The sequence below is a fragment of the Salvelinus fontinalis genome, chromosome 2 (assembly GCF_029448725.1).
Source record: "Salvelinus fontinalis isolate EN_2023a chromosome 2, ASM2944872v1, whole genome shotgun sequence".
In the NCBI taxonomy this organism is placed as follows: domain Eukaryota; kingdom Metazoa; phylum Chordata; class Actinopteri; order Salmoniformes; family Salmonidae; genus Salvelinus; species Salvelinus fontinalis.
The window spans coordinates 29,943,238-29,960,501 of record NC_074666.1 but is presented as its reverse complement, the minus strand read 5'-3'; the positions used below and the strand labels follow the sequence as shown (position 1 = coordinate 29,960,501).

The window sequence follows — 17,264 nt, the reverse complement described above, 5'->3', positions numbered from 1 at the left end:
TACATAAAATCACAATAAGCTCTGTATTCATCAATCACTTGTTTTATAAAAAGGGAAATGAGGTATTACTGTCACAACATACACAATGCATGAGTTATAAAACCATAGTATAAAATCAGTTACTCAGTTCAAGTTCAACAAACTGTGGCTTAACAGCCTTCACAGTGGTATCTTTATCCACAGATCAGGCACCGTCTGCCAGAGGACGACAGAATAAGCTGTGTGTGCATCCGTGTTTGCACTTGCATAAAAATAAGCCTATCGGTTGATAATGTCTGCTTGTGTGCAAAAATATCATAGGTGTAGTGCAGTGGTCTTGTTTAGTCACAGTGTCGACTCCGGTTGTAGTCCTTGGTCTCAGTTTGCAGCACAGGAAACACATGTCAGAACTTATTGTCTGGATTGGGAGTGTGCAGAATTGATGGTTTTAGTGTCCCGTGTCCAGGTCCCTCATGTAGTCCTGTAATGCCTGCAACCGGGCATCGATCTCAGACAGGTCAGCCCCATCTATGGAGCCCTCTGGGTAAAAGACAAGCAGTACACAGCCAATGTTAAATTATTTGTTTCTGGAATGGTCTCACACAGAATGATACCAGGGCTCATATTAAAAAGACAGTAATTTATTTAGCTAAGTGACTCTGATTACACTTTAGATTGGAGAGTAGGGCATGGATTGGTTACCTTTGTCTGATCGTATCCTGCGTGTGGGAGTACTGCAATGGGGCTTCCTGGTCAAATTTCCTCTGGGCTACAAAAATAAATCACTGTCACTCGTTCACTCAAAAAGTCAAGGTCTATCACCAGCTGTAAATAAAACAAAAAACACCGCACTCACCATGGTTGGACCATTGTAGGTCTGCTTCCTTCCTCTGAAACGCATAACAAAATTAGAAACTGTCTGAGACACGCAGTAAAGCAACAGAACATCTCCCATTTTCTCAAACAAACCCAGTTAGAACTTTAATACCATATGATATAGATGCAAGTTACAGAATAATTTACCCGATTGTCAACTCATCCAACTCCACCAATGAATTCACAGAGGACTGTCTGCTCCTCCTACTCTCTATTGATAAACTCCTCCCTCTGCTCCCACTGCCTGCCCTGGTTAGCTGGGGATATGCCTCCCTGGACCGAGATCGGCCCCTCTCCAGAACAGGCGATGCTAGCATGTCCCTCCGGACCTTCCTCTGGCTGAGGGAGAGAGAGTACACAGGAGGCCAAGTTAAGTCGTGATTAGTCAAAGTATCACTCGGTATTGGTTTTTGTATTAGCATTAAGCTAAAATGGGTTGCCATTTGAAATCCTTGAATGTATTTCAGCAGATGAAAATCACTATAACAGTGTTCACATGCATGAAACACTGGTATAATTGGCACAAGCGTGCACTGCAGATAGTTATGACAGTTAAATGATTAGAGGGAGATATCTGACTTTTTGAGCTCCCCCTCTCTCAGTCGGCGCTGTCTGTCCTGGATATATGCAGTGGGGTCAAAGCGTGGTGCTCGCGAACCTGGAAATAGGAACGACAGCATTGACTGGGAGCTCCTAGTAAAAAACCAAGCAGAGAGTCAAGCTCTGACAGCTTTACTCAGACTTGGTGGTAACTCAACTTTGATTGAATCCATTTCATTACCAAGCTTATACTAAGTCAAAAACAATGCAATGAAGCTAAATTACCTTTCATCTCCAAAGTCTAATAAAGAGAGAAAACATGTAATACCTGTGGGAGAAGGTGAGGGTCTGGAAACATGCGAGCGGGGCCCTGAGGAGTCTGCCCTACGACCTTCTGACCTTCGACCCCTCTCTTCTGTCCTCTCCCTGGACCCTGAGTGAGCCCTGACCACAACACGTCCCAAACTGCGCTCCCGTGACAGTGAGCGCCTGATCTCCCCATCACCCCGTGAGGCACTGCGCCCAGAGAGGGCAGGGGTCAACCTACTAAAGACACACATAGTATACAACATTAGCCACAGGCAGAGAGTATCATAAGGAGTGAATGAGTCAGTAAGTAAGTAGGAAAGTGAGTGAAAGAGACAAAAGAAAAAGGAAAGACATACATGCTTAGATTGACTAACCCTCGCCTAAGCAACGCCAGCTCATTGGTCAAACTCTTAACGCGAATCCGGAGAGCTCGCTCCGATGCTCTTAGCTCCTCCAACTAGGAGACAGGAAACGTCTGAATTACCAGCTTAACAGAGGAATCAGCACCAACAATGCTACTTATAATGGCACACAAATTAGTACTTCTAAGTCTTGACATGCACACAAGGCCTTGTTATGGTATGCAGGAATCTATCTTACTAGCTACATTATTTCCATCAACACAAAGCCAGTCATGCTGAATTATTTAAAGTTATAAAAGTTACAGACAACATGCTTACTTGAAATAGGATGCAAGCAAGGACCAACCTGCTCCAGTAGGAGGCGCTGCTCCTGACCCCTCTTGGTGGCAGAGCGCTGACTCTTGGCCCTCTCTCTGAGGAGCTGGTCCTCTAAACTCCTGACCACCTCTCTGAGCCCCCGAGCCCCTCCTCCAGAAGTGGAGCCAACCCCCACTATCTGCAGACGCTCCAGAGCCTTGGTCAGGGCCTCCTTCTCTTCTCTCACCAAGGCGAGTCTGACAACAGACAGAGAGAAGTCAGGGCCCTTAACCTCTAGCTTGAGTTTGGCCAAGAGCCTAGAGAACAACAATAGATTATAACTTACTCTGCCCGTAGCCGGCGTATCTCTGGCTCTGCTGGTTTGTGACCTGCATGGTTGGCAATGGCATTTAGCTCAGTCTTCAGGGCTCTGATCTCCTTCTGCAGGGCAGCAGGGTCAGGCTTGCCATGGTAGGGCAGAGGCAGGGGGTAGTGGATCCTATAGGAAATAATGATGCATGTAAACCCTGGATTGCTGATGCTATGTATTGTCCAATCAGAGGCTTTGAAGCCACAGGTTGGTCATATTGGCACTCCCCAGAAGGAGCAGTCCTCCATAGAAATGAATGGAATTCTACAGTATTTAAAGTACATGTTTTTTTTCTTTAATTGTTTAGCTCACATAATATAATTTAAAAGCATGCATTAAGGTGTCTGTAATATAATGAACATGACAAAATCAACTGTAGACAATAATTGCATTTTTTTTTTTTACAATGGCGGGGGCGCCCCGTCGGTCATCTAGTGAAGTGGTTCCAAACCAGGGGGAACCACTGAAAATTGGAATGCAGAAGGTAAAATTTCAAATTTGTTTTCCTCTTGTCATGTCAGTCATTGCATACCTTAGAGAGCCATTTATAACTTCTCAGAAATGTCCAGATCACTAGCCCGTCAGCTGTTTTTTAGCTAAGTTTTTTAAGCCCATAGATTTTGCAGTCAAATATCAAATTAATACACATTAGACATGGCAAAATGTATAGCATTGCAAAAAAAAAAGTTTTAAAACAGCATAATGGCCTCTGCACTCCATGACAAAATATGTAGAATTGCAGGCAATATAAACCTGCAAAATGTTCTCTCCGCCAACAAGAGGGCTGTGAACAGTGTGTCATGTACAGTTCTTGTGGATGGTGTATCAATACACCCAGTCACTACAAAGATACAGAAATCCTTCCTAACTCATTTGCCGGAGAGGAAGGAAACCGCTCAGGAATTTCCCCATGAGGCCGCTGGTGACTTTAAAACAGTTACAGAGTTGAATGGCTGTGACAGGAGAAAACTGAGGGTGGATCAAAAACATTGTAGTTACTCCACAATATTAACCTAATTGACAGAGTGAAAAGAAGGAAGCCTGTACAGAATAAAAATATTCTAAAACATGCATCCTGTTTGCAATAAGGCACTAAAGTAAAACTGCAAAAAATGTCCTGAATACAAAGTGTTATGTTTGGAACAAATCCAACACATCACTGAGTACCACTCCCCAAAACAATTTTTAAGCGTGGTAGTGGCTGCATCATGTTATGGGTATGCTTGTCATCAGTAAGGACTAGGGAGTCTTTTTGGATAAAAATAAATGGAAGCTAGGCCCTGGTAAAATCCTAGAGGAAATCATGATTCAGTCTGCTTTCCAACAGATACTGAGAGACAAATTCACCTTTCAGAAGGACAATAACCTGAAACACAAGGCCAAATATACACTGGAGTTACTTACCAAGATGACATTGAATGTTCCCGACTGGCCTAGTATTGTTTTGACTTAAAAATCGGCTTCAAAATCAACCAACTTGACAGAGCTTGCAAATATTGCACAATCCAGGTGTGCAAAGCTCTTAGAGACTTACTCAGAAAAACTCACAGCTGTAATCGCTGCCAATGGTGATTCTAACATGTATTGACTCAGGGGTGTGAATACTTATGTAAATGACATTTCTGTATTTCATTTTCAATAAATTTGCTAACATTTTTCTAAAAACATGTTTTCACTTTCTCATTATGGAGTAGTGTGTGTAGATGGGTATAGGGCTGTGGCGGTCACTAAATTTCATCAGCCGGTGATTGTCAAGCAAATAACTGTCGGTCTCACGATAATTGACCGTTAATTAACATAAACACATTTAGCATCTCTTGGCTTCCACACAAACCACATGGAGACCTTTGGAATTTCTACATTTTAAAAAGCCTAATAAATCCATATAATATAGCCTACACCTTCACAATAAATCCATTATTTATTTTAGACAAGTCTAAAGAAGCATGATTTGAAGAAAATGTAGTCTATTTCAGAAGAACATACTCTGAGTTGTCCTTATGTTAGGTCCTGATTTGGCTATGCCAAATAGCTGTGGGCTACACTAGCTAATTTAGCAGACATGATTTTCTTCGAATTTGCTTTGCATATTTTATAGCATGAAGAATACAATTGAACAAAGCTGAATAAAATAAAAAGGACATTTTCTCCAAACTATTTGAGGGAGTGCGCACATGCGCCTATTCTGTGTTGAGCAGTTAACAAAGAAATAGGTACTCCTATATGCTTAATTTAGAGTTATTAATGTAACTTTAGTTGTTCTACAAACATTGGGCTATATGTTTTAATTTTTAATACATTGTAAGGCTGCATGATGTGACTCTAATAATGATTTGAAAAAAGTCACTTGAAAAGGCATGAGCTCTGCTTTGTTTTTTTGCGCAGGCTGTAAACATTAAATCAGCCACTCATTCACAATTTGACAAGCACTTGATAATGCCTAGAATTTCACGGCGGCATCCCCTTCGTGTGGCCGTAATGCACCCTAAACAAATCCATGCCTTTTGCGGCCAGTGGCCGTTGTGCCCTTCTCCCTGAGTGCTGCGCACTCCAAATCACCTATCACTCACATGGCTCTCCATCACGTGATCGGGTCTTTCTCACAGAATACAAGTGAAGACAGACACATTGGGGACGCAACTGCAAGCGTCTTTATCCAATTCCAAGGTGCATATTGAAGATATTGGAAGAACTGTCCACATTTACTGTCGTCAGCCAACAAGATGAGTAGGCCTAACGAACAGCAAAAGCAAAATCACTAGCCTATGCATAGTCCCTTTACCCCTACCTACATGTCCAAATTACCTCGACTAACCCCCGCACATTGACTCGGTACCGGTACTACCTGTATATAGCCTTGTTATTGTTATTTTATTTAACTTTACTTTATTTAGTCAATATTTTCTTAATTCTATTTCTTGAACTGCATTGTTGGTTAAGGGCTTGTAACTAAGCATTTCACGGTAAGGTCGTATTCGGCGCATGTAACAAATAACATTTGATTTGATGTCAAATCTACTATCCCCCAGAGTACAAAAGTCGGCATATTCTATTCTGTGCAAGATATAAATATTCCAAATATAATCTGGGACAATTGTGGGATGCGATAGATCCCAAATTAATACAACCACTAGCATAAAAATAAAAAACATTTACGTAATATGGCTATCGCAACAGATCCGAACGTTTAGCTTAAAATGTTGATAAAGTATTAGGCTATGTCTTTACATTCTAGGCTCAACAATGCGCACATGGTAGTAGGCTAGAAGCGAGAATGTTCCATTAGCAGAAAACACCATTATCAAAAGTGACCACAAATGCAATTACGGTATGCATTTAATGCTTTTATTATAATGGTGGATTTTTATGTGAAAATGATCATCCCCAAACTTGAAACTCACATGCTGCTTATGTATGCCAGTTAGGCTCTACACCGCTTGTAAAGCAGATTAATGTGCTTAATTTTAAGAAGTTATTTGGTAACTTTCAATGTGATACAAACCTTGGGCTAGGCTACATTAAGTGTGCAACTATGATTTGAAAAAGTTGCAAAAAAAGCAGTTTCTGATGTTGGGCATCATTCATCATGATAATATAGAATTCACAAGTGATAGGCTAATACTGTCCCCCATCAGACTATTCTTGACTTAATATTACCTTTACTAAATAATATGTGACATTTGTTTTTATTTAGAATGGACCATTATCATGCAGCACTTAAATAGCAAATGGAGGCCGCTTTTCACGTGGTTCATTTTCATGCCAGCCAGGTAGGCTATACTCCTGTTGTAAATATAAGCAATGTGCTTAATATTAGGAAAGTTGAGAAATAAATATAGTAGGCCTAGCCTACAGAAAACTGATGGGATCCTGATGGGATTATTGCACAATTGCATAACCTATAGAAATATTGCGCAACATGAGCTCTCATGAAGTGTTTGACTAGATTTTCGATTACAATTCCATTGATGTCAGAGTGATTAGAGGGACAATAGAGTGCTGGGTCGGGATGCCTTGTACGAATCCGACGGCGAGTGGGTAATCTGCCTCTACTATCAGTCCTATTAGCCAACGTACAATCATTGGATAACAAAATGGACGAAAAAAAAGCTCAAATATCCTACCAACGGGACATTAAAAACTGTAATATCTTATGTTTCACAGAGTCGTGGCTGAACGACTACATGGATAACATGCAGCTGGCTGGGTTTTCGGTCCATTGACAAGATAGAACAGCTGCCTCCGGTAAAACAAGGTCGGTGTATATTTGTAAACAACAGCTGGTGCACGAAATCTAATATCAACGAAGTCTCGAGGTTTTGCTCGTCTGAGGTAGAGTATCACATAATGGGCTCCCGAGTGGCACAGCGGTCTAAGGCACTGCATCTCAGTGCTTAAGGCGTCACTACAGACACCCTGGTTCTAATCCAGGCTGTATCACAATTAGCCCAGCATCGTCCGGATTTGACCAGTGTAGGCCGTCATGGTAAATACGAATTTGTTCTTAAATGACTCGCCTAGTTGCATTAAAACATTTTTTAAATTTATTATGATAAGCTGTAGACCACACTATTTACCAACTATTTATTTTTAAACTTGCAGAAAGGAGCACATTATAGCGTTTTACTGTTGCGAATGTGCTAACTAATTACCTTTTACACACTATCTGCTGACAGCCACGTATACAGAAAGGGGTTGTATGTATTTTCTCTATAAAAGCAGAGACGCGGCTATGTTTGTTAAGCTTTCAACTCAACCATTCTTGGTGATGTTGATTGCTTTATCTTTGCAAATCTTATGATGAAGTGTTGTTTGAAAGAATCTGCAGTCTCTCTTCCCTTTGATTTGATATTCCACAACAATCTGCACTGAGCTAAAGGCTAGAGCTACCACTTTCAAGGAGCGGGACTCTAACCCGGACACTTATAAGAAATCCCGCTATGCCCTCCGACGAACCATCAAACAGGCAAAGCGCCAATACAGGACTAAGACTGAATCGTACTACACCGGCTCTGACGCACGACGGATGTGGCAGGGCTTGGAAACTATTACAGACTACAAAGGGAAGCACAGCCGCAAGCTGCCCAGTGACACAAGCCTACCAGACAAACTAAATGACTTCTATGCTCGCTTCGAAGCAAGCAACACTGAAGCAAGCATGAGAGCATCAGCTGTTCCGGAGGACTGTGTGATCACGCTCTCCACAGCCGATGTGAGTAAGACCTTTAAACAGGTCAACATTCACAAGGACGCAGGGACAGACAAATTACCAGGACGAGCATGCGCTGACCAACTGGCAAGTGTCTTCACTGACATTTTCAACCTCTCCCTGTCTGAGTCTGTAATACCAACATGTTTCAAGCAGACCACCATAGTCCCTGTGCCCAAGAACACTAAGGTAACCTGCCTAAATGACTACCAACCCGTAGCACTCACATCTGTAGCCATGAAGTGCTTTGAAAGGCTGGTCATGGCTCACATCAAAACCATTACCCCTAGACCCACTAGAATCTGCATACCACCCCAACAGATCCACAGATGACACTGCCCTTTCACACCTGGACAAAATAAACACCTACGTAAGAATGCTATTCATTGATCACTGCTCAGCATTCAACACCACAGTGCCCTCAAAGCTCATCACTAAGCTAAGGACCCTGGGACTAAACAGCTCCCTCTGCAACTGGATCCTAGACTTCCTGACGGGCTGTCCCCAGGTGCCACGCTGATCTTCAACACAGGGGCCCTTCAGGGGTGCGTGCTCAGTTCCCTCCTGTACTCCCTGTTCACCCATGACTGCATGGCCAGGAATGACTCCAACACATTACATTTTCCAACGACACACAGTGGTAGGACCGATCACAGACAACGATGAAACAGCCTATAGGGAGGAGGTCAGAGACCTGGCCGTGTGGTGCCAGGATAACAACCTCTCCCTCAACGTGATCAAGACAAAGGAGATAATTGTGGAATACAGGAAAATGAGGACCGAGCACACCCCCATTCTCATCGACGGGGCTGTAGTGGAGCAGGTTGAGAGCGTCAAGTTCCTTGGTATCCACCACCAACAAACTATCATGGTCCAAACACACCAAGACAATCGAGAAGAGGGCACAACAAAGCCTATTCCTCCTCAAGAGACTGAAAAGATTTGGCATGGGTCCTCAGATCTTCAAAGTTTTACAGCTGCACCATCCTGACTGGTTGCATCACTGCCCGGTATGGCAAAAGCTCGGCCTCCGACCGCAAGGCACTAGAGAGGGTAGTGCATACGGCCCAGTACCTCACTGGGGCCAAGCTTCATGCCATCCAGGACCTCTATACCAGGCAGTGTCAGAGGGAGACCCTAAAAATGGCCATAGACTGTTCTCTCTGTTACCGCACAGAAAGCGGTACCCGGAGCGCCAAGTCTAGGTCCAAAAGGCTTCTTAACAGCTTCTACCTCCAAGCTTTAAGACTCCTGAACAGCTAATCAAATGTCTATGCGGACTATTTGGATTGCCCCCCTCTTTTACACTGCTGCTTCACTCTGTTTATTATCTATGCATAGTCACATTACCTCTACCTACATGTACATATTACCCCGACTAACCTGTGCCCCCACACTGACTCTGTACCAGTACCCCCTGTACATAGCCTCACTACTGTTATTTTACTGCTGCTCTTTAATTATTTGTTATTTTTCAACCAAAAATACATAAATAAATATTTTTATATTTTTACTTAATACTTATTTTTCTTAAAACTACATTGTTGGTTAAGGTCTTGTAATTAAGCATTTCCCTGTAAGTTCTACACCTGTTGTATTCAGTGCATGTGACAAATACAATTGGATTTGGAATATGGTCACCGCAACAGCCCTAGATGTGTGAGATAAAAAATGTTATAATCCATTTTAAATTCAGGCTGTAACACAACAAAATGTGGAATAAGTCAAGAGGTATGAATACATTCTGAAGGCACTATATAAATCATTGATAAGGAAAGGTTAACTTGGCAAGTTTGCAGTTGTAAGATTCAAGTAGAGTTTGATAGTGAAGTTTAAGATAGTGATCGCTAAAAGATAAACAAACCTGTCAAATTCAACAGTGTAGATAAGGATGAGGTATCTTTTGGCACTGAGGTTAGGAGATTGCTGTTGGGCACGCGGACGACCAACAACCCCAGCTTTCCGGTTCCGCAGGAGCTCCAGGTCAGCATAGGTCAAGAGGTCAAGGGTAACAGACTCACTAGACTGAAGAAAAATAATGCATTATAATCACAACACTTTTAAATCATACATGTTATAGCTTCCTTTAATGCTTCACAGACTCACATTACTAACAGCAGATTCCAACATGCTGCAGAAGATGGGAAATTGCTTGAAGTTGCCTGTTTTGCGAGTGAGGTCTTCGATGTCTGGAACACAATGAAAACATGACAAGACCATAAATAGTCATGTCTACAATGTCCATATAAATTAATTGTAATTTAACAACGCTTCACTTACAGGCTGGATCAAACTCTCCCCTCCACTGGTCAGCTGTCATTGCATCAGATATCTCGACTATTAGCAATCCTTCTTCTAGCTCTATCTTCACAGCAAACCCTACTCCTCGGAAAGTAATGTCCTCCTGTACCACTGAGCCCACCTCCATCTCTCTGCTTTGGTTAGCAACGTCTACAGACCTACAAGACCGAGACAGACCATCAATCGATTCACAACATCTCACACATGCCCACTACTGGGCATCAATGTTGACAAACTAAATGTAGGCCTAGTATTGAGTAACTAGCCAATGAAAATGTGATTAAGAATCTTTGCTGGAACGTAATATAGCTAATATATGCCAAGTTAAATAAAGGTTAAATAAAATAAATAACGTTAGTTTAGCTGGAGAGAACTTAACTAGCCAACAACATCTGGTGTGCTAGCTAAAGAACGATAACTACTCCAGCTAGCGATCAGGCTTGCAAATGAACTGCTGTTTTCTGCTAACTATAATACTGTATGATAACTTAATTACACTGCTATCTAGCAAGTAACTAAACTAGTGGGCAAGTGTGCTTGCTCGGTTTGTGTTGGTAAATAACAGCTAAGTTAGCTAGCTAGCTAACGTTAGCCAGCTTGCTAGCTAGCTAATATATGCTTGGTTAGCTACATACCCGTAGTGATGTGCTCGAACACAGATTCCAAATTGCTACACCTTGGATAGCATTGTTTTTCTCAAAATAAAATACAAATACCTAATTAAGTCAGATAATGTCTTTGGCATTAAAGAGTACACCCCTCTTTGATACCTGACAGTTTGGAAGCCGCCGCCACTGTTGAATGTAGCGGTTCATTAACCGGGAATGCATAACTACCGCCCCCTACAAAATGTCATGTAAATCTATTGATCTAAAATACGATACAAGGAACTCTGATTGGGTGGAGCTACCGTCAATCACATGTAAACGCTGTGAGGATCTCGCGGGTGCTCAAGCATCAGCTCCGAGGCCCTCTAGTGAAAGTGATGCTGAGCCCCATGATAAGCAACACGGCTTTGTAAATATAAATCCTCAACGAGCTAAATACTGTTGTAGCTGTTCTACCAGAACAGAACATAGTAAGCTGGCGGGCACTTGGTCAGTAGGAATTATTTAATTGCAACAACACACATGTATGCAGACAAGCACAGTCACACACACACAAACCCTGCCCCTGTTGCCTAGGGATGTGTACACCATGGCCCTGGCTCCCCATCACCCCTGGTTGATCCGCAAAGTGGCTGAGCTGCTGTATGCAGTACAGCCTGACAGAAGAGTGTTCCTGGATTTAGTGTGTTTGTGTGAGCAAGGAGGAAGAGGAGGCAGGACGGTGCTAAACATTGTAATAAACTCTATGAGAGAGGTACACACATGCACACAGGCCATACTGGAACAATGCGACATGTTGGAGCTGCCATAAACAGACAAACACACACACACACATACACACACATGTATGCGTCTGTCATTTTCTGTAGTTTCAAAACTCCTGCCTCTCTAATACAAGCACAAACTAGAACGAGTCCTTCAGAGTAGGATTGTATTTGGATCACCAGGCAGGCACTATGCTATGTCCTTCTACTATAGCGTCTGGTACAAAATTACCCTCCTCGTCAGAGTCCATATCTCTTTCACTCAGCCCCTCTATCTTGGGTTTTGGCTTAATTGCTTTAAAACTACTGCTAAACACAGATTGAGTTCTCTCTAGAATTCTAAGTTATTTCCCCTAATCATATGATGTTGAAAATAGTGTGTCTTATCTAATCTAATAAGTGTCTCCAGTGAGACTTCATCTCTGAAGACAGTGTGTAGTACTGTAGGCCATACAATGTTTTCAGAATGTTATCTCAACTTGTCCTTTTTGTGTGTTATTGCGCATTCTATTTCAGAGTTGTTGGCAATTTTTTATGTATGCTACAGTACATAATATGTTGCCGTGAAAAGTAAAGGTTTCCTCTATATTCCATTTGTATTTATCCTAGATCTCTCAAATACATGATGTTACAGGTTCCTTACAATTGTTTTTCCAATAAACTGAAATAATACGTTTTCAGGGCCCCCATCTACAGTGTTCATTCAATATTGACAAGGCTAAACCAAATGCAAACTGATAAAGAAACAGCTTAAACTTCTGATTAGTGAACTACTGCTTTAACATTCAGAACAGTCTGATGCTCTTGTGGTTGGTGAAATATCCCACCCCCACACTCAAGCAGTATACATTTTTTATTGAACCTTTATTATTTAACTAGGCAAGTCAGTTAAGAACAAATTCTTATTTTACAATGATAGCCTACCCCGGCCAAACCCTCCCCTAACACGGACGATGCTGGGCCAATTGTGCGCTGCGCTATGAGACTCCCAATCATGGGCAGTTGTGATACAGCCTGGGATCGAACCAGGGTCTGTAGTGACACCTCTATCACTGAGATGCAGTGCCTTAGACTGCTGAGCCACTCAGGAGCCTCAAATGTATTTCAGTACTCTCTATTGAAATACATTTAACCAAGTGAGTTACACTGAATTTGACACTTTTTGTGAAATAAGACATCAAAAGATGACAATGGAAATTTAATGCAATAGTATTTATTTAATGATTTAAGTCACTTATTGTAACAATAGCTTCCTTTTAGATGAACGTATGAAGGTGTTGCAAAGGCCTTTGTTGATGGCCGAGAACATCCTGACAAAGATGGAGGGTTTTTGTTCCTTCTTCTCGGGGTGAGAGGTGGAGGGAAGACTTTCCTCAGGGGTAGCCGTAACAGCTTCGGCACTATGTGGGGTGCTAGAGACAACCGAGAAAGTTGGCATGAATTTCAGTGCATAAGCCTACATAAATTTGTACTCATGTTGCTAATGTTGTGGGACTGGGAAATACAGTTTGTGATAAAATAATGAATAGCAGTTGGACTTAATGCAATGCTCATCCTGATCTGGAAACCTACCTCTGGTCCTGTGTTTCATCTGCGGACCGGACCTCCTTTTTGTTGAAGCACTGTTTCCAAATAAAGTCTGTCTTAATGATTGTAATTCTTAAATCGCCATAATTTACACAACAGCAATTAACAGGGTTACTAATTAAAGACAAGACAAGTAATACCAATAACAGGTTTTCATGTTTTGTTGTAAGATACCCATATAAACACCAAATACAAAAAACAATAGTCAACAATAACATTTAAACTAAGACCATTTCTGGTGTACCTTGAGGTTGATTTTGAACTTGGCGATCTTTGGCAAGAATCTGAACCTCCCTTTGGCTTGTTTGACAACCTGAAGAGCACTGAAGAGACTCCGGATTTGCTCCACAGATCCAGTGGCTATGACAGATACCTCTATCATGGATGTTGTCATTCACTGTTGGACTAGAAGCCACAGACACATAGTCTATCACTTGGTGACATGTTGCCCTTGTGAACAGGTTCATGGTATCACGTCTGTTGATGTCTGTGCCCAATGGGGAAGCAGAAATCGCTTCACTGACTCCTCAGTGAACAAGTAGATGAGTTCGGAGAAGAAGGGCTTCCTAGCTTGGTTATCTCTCCTTGCACAGTTAAAAGGGAAGTTCACCCAAAAACATTTCTGGGCCCTTTATAGAAATTGCCTGGCCGTTTATCAGTAGACCAGAAATTGTTTGAGTATTTAGATTTCTGTATTTTACTGTGAGGGCAGAGTGGGAACAGAAAATTATTGTTTACATCTTCACCTTCAACCACACCCACCTCAGAAGTCCCGACCTAGGTTTCAACTCGTTGGCGCGCATTAATCTACTTCCTGGAATTCAATACAAAAATAACAAAATACATTGGCTAAAATTTGCCTACTGAAATAAGATCTGAAAATTGTGCCGAGAAAGTCATTACAAGCACTATTGTGTTCATGGGAGGCCAGATCGGTGTGTTTGGGAGGTATTTATGATGGACTTTGACGTTGCATGGGGTTTCTATGGGGAAGGCGGGGGTATAATAATTTTATTACCTACATCTAAATACTCAAGTAATGAACCTAAAAACTGTCTGGGGTACTGACAAACGGCCAGGCAAGTGTTATAAAGGGCCCAGAAGTGTTTTTGTGTGAACTTCCCCTTTAAGCAGAATTGTGTCAGAGACGCACTTACCGCCTATTACCAATGTGATTAGTGGGATGCTACTCTGCTCCCGAATGAGGCTCTCAAGTTGATCCACAAGGTTATGGCACAATGAATGAATCTTCTCCCTTGAGATAAGTTCTTCCATCCGTGTTAGATCAGTCTAGAGAAGCGATTTACTGCAACACTTCAGGATCAAGATTTTCAATGATGATACTCACATCATTCATGTTTTCACTCAATGAGGCCTTCGACGTAATATCATCCCTTGCATCAATACATGTGCTTCTAATGGTAGGGAAGGAATTGTTCAGCCACTCAGTTGAACTTGGAGTTCCTGGGAGTATAGGAGTGTTTTCACATTACTGAGACCTTGAGGCTTTTGCTGCAGTACATAAATAAAGAAGATAAAGGCCTTTGAAGCCACTACTCCTCCTTATTGCCCTCAGAGATTCTGCATAGATTATTATAGCAATTGTGAAGCAATCTCCTGTCACCTTTGGATGCTCTTGAACATGCACGCTATCTATGACTATGTGTAACCAATGTGAAATGGCTAGCTAGGTAGCGGTGGTGCGCGCTAGCAGCCTTTCAGTCGGTGACGTCACTTGCTCTGAAACCTTGAAGTAGTGGTTCCCCTTGCTCTGCTATGGCCGCGGCCTTTGTGGAGCGATGGGTAACGATGCTTTGTGGGTGACTGTTGTTGATGTGTGCAGAGGGTCCCTGGTTCGCGCGAGGGGACGGACGTAAAGTTAAACTGTTACATATGTATAAAGACATTTATAGTTACAGTAACCTCAAAAGATGGATGTGGTTTAATAAATACTGTTACAGTAACCTCAAAAGGTGGCCATGGATGTGGTACTCATTTTAAGGTTGAATAAATACTGTTACAGTAGTTTGTAAGATGGAGACGTGAATCCGACATAGCAATTATTCATTTGTAGACAAACTGAAATTAAAGCCAGACTCAGTCAAATGTTGATATTTGGTTGCGTTGACAACCAAACACAATTCAATTTCCAGTTTGTCTACAAATTAATACTTGATATGGTGTATTCATATCTCCATCTAAACTAAAAATCCAAGTTAAAGAATAGAACTAAATCAAGTCAAATCCAGCTTTAAATGCACTTCAAATCAAGTTTGATTTGATTGTCCTATTCTTTAACTTTGACTTTTTGTTGAGATGGAAACGTTAATCCAACACATGAATTATTAATTTGAAGATTAAATTTGAAATCAACCAAAGCTTCAATGTAACGGCAGTCTAAGTCTTCCTCCTCCGACGAGGAGAGGCGAGAAGGATCGGAGGACCAATGTACAGCGTGGTAAGTTTCCATGATTTAATGAACATGAAAACACTAAACAATTACAAAACAAACTAACCATCACAGTCCCGTGTGGCACAAACACTGACACAGGAAACAACCACCCACAAAATCCCAACACAAAACAAGCCACCTATATATGATTCTCAATCAGGGACAACGATTGACAGCTGCCTCTGATTGAGAACCATATTAGGCCGAACACAGAAACAGACAAACTAGACACACAACATAGAATGCCCACCCAGCTCACGTCCTGACCAACACTAAAACAAGCAAAACACATAAGCACTATGGTCAAGACGTGACATTCAAACCCTAGGCCTATATTGAAACCATAGCTGTTGATGACTTCATAAATGCTATATAGGCCTAAATAGTATAATTGATCAAATATGAATACATTGGTTACATTTCATTTGCTCTATTAAACCTGCCTTTTGGAATGACTTTGATAACAACAGTGAATCAATTTAGTAATTAAGTGGAGATCTCTTAATAATCATTCTCATGATAGCACATTGGTAGTAGTCAGAGACAAATATCAAAGCTAAGCTGGGCTTCATTAAAACACGGGATGGGACGTCAAAGGGATAGCTGTATATACAGTATATTTACTTACCAGTAGGAGGTGCTGCCCAGTTTATTGTTTTATTTTCTGATAGTGGATATAAGGTTGTTTCAAAGGTGAAAATGCAACATATTGGTCTAAATTAAAAATTGGTTACCGTAATGACATAATCCTGTGGTTGAAATTTCACCCTCAAGACAACAGTTTATGTTGATTACTTTTTGCAAATCCAATCTAGTTTCCAAATAGATTTCATGTCACAATACGTTGACAAATCACATTGAAACAATGTTGATTCACAAGTTTGTGCCCAGTGGGATCTTTGCTTTGTATTCTCAGAAATCTCACATGTTGTGTAATGTGTGAAAAGGTTAACCTGAATTGGGTATGTATACAGTGAAAGTATTATTTTGGTCTGGCACACAGTTCAGGTGTGGTTGGTTAACATACTTTCTAGAATAAGAACGTGGAGTGGGTGTGCGGAAGCTGTAATAATGTCTGCCACCGCCGCTGTGGTAACTGTGTTCGTGGATCAACTCCAGCCTATGTTCAATTTCAATGGCAGAGGGGTGGGGAGTCTTGACCTGTTGAGTGCACAGAAACTTTCCACTGCCAGGCATCTTGGGTAGACCTTCTTTATTAAACCTCACCATGCGTTCCTGGATGCTTGCAATGGTGGAGCACTCTGATCCAGTCAGTGAGGGAGAGGTGCTAGCTTCTCTAGCGGCATCAAGCTCTAGTATGTGTGCAAGGGCCGGGATGAGGATCTCTATCCGTTATGTAGGAAACCGCTTTCATTATCTTCCCGCACATTCTGGCAAGGTGTACTTTGGTTGTCTGTTTCAATATAAAAAAAGAGCATGATATTTATTTTTGAGAGGCTGTGGTGTTAGTGCTTAGTAGTCAATATGATAAACTTTATGTCCAACTTTCTATTAAATAATCATACATCAAATGTATAGATTAATTTATGTCACATGCTCTCTTGAATAACCTTCTACTTTCTGCTAAAAACACAAATTAACATTTTCAG

At 41.5% G+C, this 17,264-nt stretch overlaps 1 protein-coding gene across 1 annotated transcript; it reads right to left on the bottom strand.

Annotated features, from left to right (window-relative positions):
* Positions 1-26: 26 nt before the first annotated feature.
* Positions 27-11,075, bottom strand: LOC129816090 (centrosomal protein CCDC61-like). The gene is given in 14 exon segments (XM_055870240.1): positions 27-519; positions 682-748; positions 836-869; positions 1,003-1,194; positions 1,435-1,513; positions 1,724-1,941; positions 2,061-2,161; positions 2,413-2,620; positions 2,710-2,862; positions 9,807-9,967; positions 10,049-10,131; positions 10,223-10,385; positions 10,387-10,401; positions 11,014-11,075. Coding segments are annotated over 14 exon segments (1,626 nt in total). The 5' UTR covers positions 11,074-11,075; the 3' UTR covers positions 27-427.
* Positions 11,076-17,264: the final 6,189 nt, after the last annotated feature.